We start from the raw sequence: 5,814 nt of genomic DNA on the forward strand, positions 1-5,814 counted from the left end.
CTTCTATTTTTAGAGACAAAGAGGAAAATGTGGGGATAGGGTTCAAGTCCCAATGAACGCCCTCTCCCTTTCTGTGATCTCACCAGGGTGGGGGGTGGTGGCTGGGTTTCTGGCGCTTCAACAAGTGGGCCGGAGGACACACTTGTCATGGTTAGGGCCATTGCCGGCACTTGTGATCGCTTCCCTGGGGGCTCTGCTCCCTGCCTAACTACCTTCCCCCTCCCCGCTGTTCGGAGGAGCATTTGTGAGACGCACGGCAGGAACAGCTGCTCAGCCAGACCCTTGTCTCCTGGCTGCCGCAGTCCCTGTGCTGGAAGTCTCAGACGAGGCGGGTGGAGTGTCTGGGCTCCGCTTCTCCCACAAGGCAAGCCCTCCCTCAACTGTTCAGTAGGAAGGCAGTTCCTCCCGGGTTTTGACCCTTCCTGCCTCCTCCCTCCCTGCAACACGCACATGCGTCTCTCCTTGCGTTACTGCCAAGAAAGAATGAAAACTTCGTGTCTCTGTCATCCGAGCGTCATTCAGAAACATCCCCCCCCAATCTGTGAATTGTTCCCTGACTCTTCCACCGGGGCAGTGTTACAGGTCCTCTGTGGGCGGGAGGGAGCAGTCCATCGACATCCGCAGACCCGAGGCTTTCTGAAGCGGTGACAAGCAGACTAGCGAGCCACAGAACATCGTGAGCCGACTGGATGTCTTAGTAAGCTTCTGGATGGGATTCGGCCAGCATCGCTGAGGAGGCTGAAGGGAAGAAGGCAGTGAGCACTGTCACGGAAAGCACTGCAGACCCACAGGGAGTGACAGCCCTGGGGAGCGCCCAACCGCGCCAGGAAAGCACCGGCCACAGTTGTCTAGAAACTGAACACGATGTAGGGCCGGAGGGACAGCCTGGATGTGAGTACCTTCGCTTCCACGCAGGACCTGGGGCCGCGGGAGCAGGACCACTGGCCCCGGGTGCCTGTGGCGTCTCTGGGTGGTTTGTGCAGAGTGCTTGGCCAGACTTGTGTTTGCAGGTCCCTTCTAGAGCGTTTCGCCTGTCAGGCGGCGCAACGGAGTGGCTTGGGGAAATTGGGCAAAATCTCCAAGTCTAAGAGACTTGGTTGTGGATCCCCAAGAAAACAGCACACGCAAACCTCATAGATTGTTTTCTAGAAAAAGGAAACCGATCACATCACAGACTGAGCAGCTGCATGACCCTCTAGTATTTGTGATAAGAGACGAAAGAATTGGCAAATTGGAGAGCAGGGAAAAGGGGGGAGGGAGGCCAGATCCCTATCCGGAGAGGGTGCACGTTGCATTCTCATGCGTGTGTGTTTCTTTTTTGCTTAAAGAACGGGCAGCATATTTGCCTTTAAGGTTTTCCTCCAGAATGTGAACAGTGAGCATTGTGATGGAGAGGGGTGGAACTGATAGGCTTGGGACAGAAAAAACGTCTTGCTGCCTGCCGTGGGAAGGGTCTTGTCCGATAGCTGGTCTGCTTGGACAAGGAGGCTCAGAGGTAAGCAGGGACAGGCTGCCGCAGCCAGGGTAGCCAACAGGTTGGCAGAGAGCTTTAGCTCATTGATTGCAACCTGGTTCCCACCCCTCCCCTCCCCGCCCTGTCCAGTTGATTGTCTGAGGCTCTCCACTCCTTCTGAACCCTCCACATGCCTTCTCCTGGCCTGATCGTCAGTCTGGAGGCATCAGATGAGAAGCAGAGTTTCCTCTTTCTCCATAGGATGGGCATCGTTGTTCTAGATGGGAGGTTGAGATTTGGAAATCAGAACAGTGATCGTGAGAGAGGTGGTGTCTGCCGAGCTTCCCGAAGGGGCAGGAGGAAACGGAAAGGAAGCAGAAAGAAAGCCTCAGCTCCACTGACCCCTGTCCACCCACTCTGTGTGTAAATAAAGCTGCAGGTGAATGGTGGCAATCCAGCAATGAGGCTGGTACCGAACTTAACTGAGGATGAGCTTGAGATAGCCACATACGTGGGGTTGGTGTCAGCAACAGACAGGGAGTTGGAAACCTGGGCTTCTCTTCCTGATCCTGCAGGCAGTTTTCTGTGTGACTCCAGTGGGGGTAGAAAAATTGTGGGTGAGGGACCCATTTTGGAGGCTGTTCCGTGGGTGCTTCGGTGGCGGAGGAGGGGGTGGGGTGAGGGCGAGGAGCATTCTTAAGTAGCTGTAACTGAAAAGCAAAAATATAAAATGACCTTTCTTCTTGGTCAATATTTTTTCACCACTGTGTTATTTTTCTATCTTCAACCAAAAAAAACAAAAGGAAAAGTCGTGTAGGCGGGACTTGCCGAGGGCTGTTTGCCAGGGGTAGTTATCTAAACAAGGCTGCCTCAGTGGCCTGTGGCTATGGCCACAGTGTACTTTAGTCTCAGCATCTGAAAGCTGAATTTGTTGCGTGGGACTGGGTTGTGGAGGGGAGTGGCCATCAGTTCACCACAGGCCGGCTGGACCCTTGCATTCAGGGCTCAGGAGGCTAGGCAGCGCTGCTGGTCGGGAGCTCATGACCTCTGCTGATGGGTTGTCCTGAGATTGCAGCAAAAGAGTTTCTACCCTCAGGAGCTGGGCCAGGGAGTGGGATGAGGAGACTCTCAGCCATGCTAATATCTGTAGGCACCGGGCCATTGTACGTGCCACACTGAAATACCCATTGAAAGAAAGGTTCTGGAATGGAAGGGGAGGGGTTGTGTTGGGCTGAGTCTCTAGACAACAAGTGGTAGATGAAGGGGACGGATGTGGCTGTGGGAGGGAGATCATTTAGGAAGTCATGACTAATACTCTCTATTTTCCTGCCTTTTAGGCCTAGAGTGATTTTGCAGTATTTGGGTAAACAGAGCAGAAGCTCAATTGCAGTTGGCTTGAACGTACCACATATTACCTGAATAAAAAGTGGTAGCACACCCTATGTTTATTTAAAAAAAAAAACCACTTCCATATAGTGTGATAGTCTGGGAAACATAAAGCCAAAATTATAGTCATTCAGTGCAACCCTGGGGATTTTCAAAGGCATTTCTAGCTCCATTTTTCTCCACATTTTGAGTCTCAGATTGATTCTTCCATTGGCTCATCTACTGAAGAACTCTTTCTGGTGTATCCCAGGGATTTCTGACTGTGGATAACAGAGGGTCCCTGATCTGAATCCACCCTTCTCTAGATTTGTTGCACTTCTGATGACCTGGCGAGCAGGAGCAGGACGGGTTTGTGAGGATTTATTCTCTCTCCTTATTATTCTTTTCTTTCGGCTAGGGGCGAGGTTGGAGTCTCACTCTGTTGCTGGGCTCAGGCGATCCTTCTGCCAAGTAGCTGGGACTACAAGGCTCACACCCCCACACCCAGCTAATTTTTTGATTTATTGCAGAGACAAGGTCTCACCAAGTTGTCCAGGCTGGTCTCGAGCCCCTGGGCTCAGGCAATCTCTTGCTTCTGCCTCTCGAAGCGCTGGGATTACAGGCTTGAGCCACTGCACCCAGCTTCTTTCCTTGCTATTCTTTACCCTCATTTTGGGCAACAGGTGGAGAACGATGAGAAAGTTTGATGATACAAATGGGATGAGATAAGAAGAATTAATCTTTCTGAAGTTACAATGTGCACTTTCTCATCATAGACTATCCTCCTTAATCTCCACCACAGTCTTGGGAGAGAGATGTTCTTATGTCTGCTTTATCTGTGGGCATTTAACCCCAGCCTCCCAGAGAGGTTGGACAAAAGCCTACCAGAATGCCACGGTGAACAAGATAGAATGGGAGAGAAAGGTCCAGACCTTTTCCATGTATTTCATACCAGTTCCTTCATCTTTAGAGATTGAGAGGATTATTGGGTGTGTAAAAATGTCCAGCTCTTCCAGACTTTCAAAATTAGGATGTGTGGTAGGGTTTGGGTTAGACCCTTAAGCATTCCTTCTTCTGTCTTAGAACTCTTCACCTTTGAAATAGTTACCAGAGGCTTTGGTTTGGTCTAATGGTGGCTCCGGGCTCCTGGGAAGAGTCACAGTCTTTACAATTCTATTCATTTTGGCCTTCTGGTGGAAGGGAGAGCTTAAGTTTACTGCTAGTTACTGCCTTCCAGACCACTGTGCTGCGTCAGGGCTTAGTGTCCTGTAGGTAGTTTTGGTGACATTTCTTTTCCTCCTGTTAGAAGGAAAAAACACTACAAGCCCCTCCTACATTGGCAGAGCCGCTGTCAGCATTTAGCATCTGTGTTGTTCTCAAGGTAGATCGTTTTAGCCATTTGGAACCGGGAGTCAGCCCGGGCCTGTGCCCAATTCTCCATCTGTTCTAGAACTCGGGAGCTGCACTATTTACAGTGAGAAAAGGATGGAAGGAGAGAACTGCAGTAAATGCCGGGAGAAAACCCTGAGGAGGAGCCCACTCAGCTGGGTCTCTGTGGTGTGGGCCCCAGGCCCCGGGTCTGCTGGAGGAACGGGCATGTTAACCGTGGTGGCCCACAGGATGCTGCCGGCAGGCCTTGGGTGCTCACACACAGCTCTGTTACCTGCCAAAGGCGGGTGTGTGGGCCAGGTGGCGCTTGGGGGATTATGTCGGGCCTCCTGCTCCCTGGGAGATAAATACGGAGCGAACCCAGCCGTTCTGACCATGCTCTTCCGGAGAACGACCCTGAGGAGGGAAGGAGGGAGGTCGGTTGGCACGTTCTACCGCCTTCCACCTGGGACTTCTGTACAGGGGCTGTGCCGCAGGGAGGGTGCTTTCTGCCTGCTCCCCTCCCCTGCGATGTGCCCCCAGCAGAGTGCCTGCCCATCTGAGAGAAGAGGAGTGGCCTGTCCTTGTGTGTCAAAGGGCCCTGATGGCAGCTTTGTTTTGCGATCCCTAGGTCCCAACGATGGCATCCTCTTAAAGGCACCTTCCGATGCCCGCGAACACCTTTCCCCGTGGGTGCCGGCCCGGGCCAGCGACTTTGTGTTGAGCTGAAGGAACGAGTCTCCGGCGTTCCCGAAAACCTCTTTCTCTCCTGATTCATGAGCCAGCAGGATGCGGTCGCCGCGCTTTCAGAACGCCTTCTCATAGCTGCGTACAAAGGCCAAGCAGAGAATGTGGTTCAGCTCATCAACAAGGGCGCCAAGGTAGCCGTTACCAAGGTAACGAGAAAAAACCCCTGTCGCCATGTTCCCTGGGAACTAGCCTACCTCTTAACCATTGTCCACAAAACTGTTGTGTTTGGTTCACAGCTTTCAAAGAGCTGGCTTTTCTTCCAGGGATGGAGGTCTGGGAGAAGGAGGAGGATTAAGAATGCTTTCATTGCCGTCTTTCAAATGGAGTCACTCGTAATTAGCATGTGACAGTCTTTAAAATCGCAATGGGGCTTTTCTCACCTATTTCTTTAGCCAAATGGACAGGAGATCTCTTGAGAGACGCTGGGACACAAAAGCTTACCGGGCAGCGTGTTTGGGCCATAATCACGCTGGACAGGCCTCCTGGGGAGGTGGGCCAGCTTGTGGTCAGGGCAGTCCCTGCACTGTGCATAGTACCATTGTCCCCATCTGTACGATGACAGTCTGGACCAGATGACTGCCACAGCCTCTGTGGGTTTGAATTTCATATGGGTCAGTCGGAATGTGTGGTAAGTCTTGGAGGGCATTGCTGATCCCTCACCAACAGATAATACCACGGCAGAGGAGACTCCATACTAGCCAAGGCATTTTGTAGCAAAGCCAAGAAGAAGCAGTTCTGCACAGTCAAATGACAAGGTTCAACACATCATTGAAATAGCACTGACACTGGGCTTGGTGGCTCAGCCTGTAATCTAGCGCTTTGGGAGGCTGAGATGAGTAGATTGCCTGAGCCTGCGGGTTCGAGACCCACCTGGGCAA

General features: G+C 52.1%; 1 protein-coding gene across 1 annotated transcript in view; it reads left to right on the forward strand.

Annotated features, from left to right (window-relative positions):
* The first annotated feature begins 728 nt into the window (after positions 1-728).
* ANKRD6 (ankyrin repeat domain 6) overlaps positions 729-5,814 on the forward strand; it is a 78,834-nt gene continuing 73,748 nt past the window's right edge. Inside the window, exons 1-2 of the mRNA XM_008069235.2 lie at positions 729-891; positions 4,818-5,082. Of these exons, the coding sequence (XP_008067426.1) occupies positions 4,963-5,082 (120 nt within the window). The 5' untranslated portion in view covers positions 729-891; positions 4,818-4,962. The remainder of the gene's footprint in view (positions 892-4,817; positions 5,083-5,814) is intronic.

The sequence above is a fragment of the Carlito syrichta genome, unplaced genomic scaffold (genome assembly GCF_000164805.1).
Source record: "Carlito syrichta isolate Samal-C Ts95f unplaced genomic scaffold, Tarsius_syrichta-2.0.1 Scaffold311873, whole genome shotgun sequence".
Classification (NCBI taxonomy): domain Eukaryota; kingdom Metazoa; phylum Chordata; class Mammalia; order Primates; family Tarsiidae; genus Carlito; species Carlito syrichta.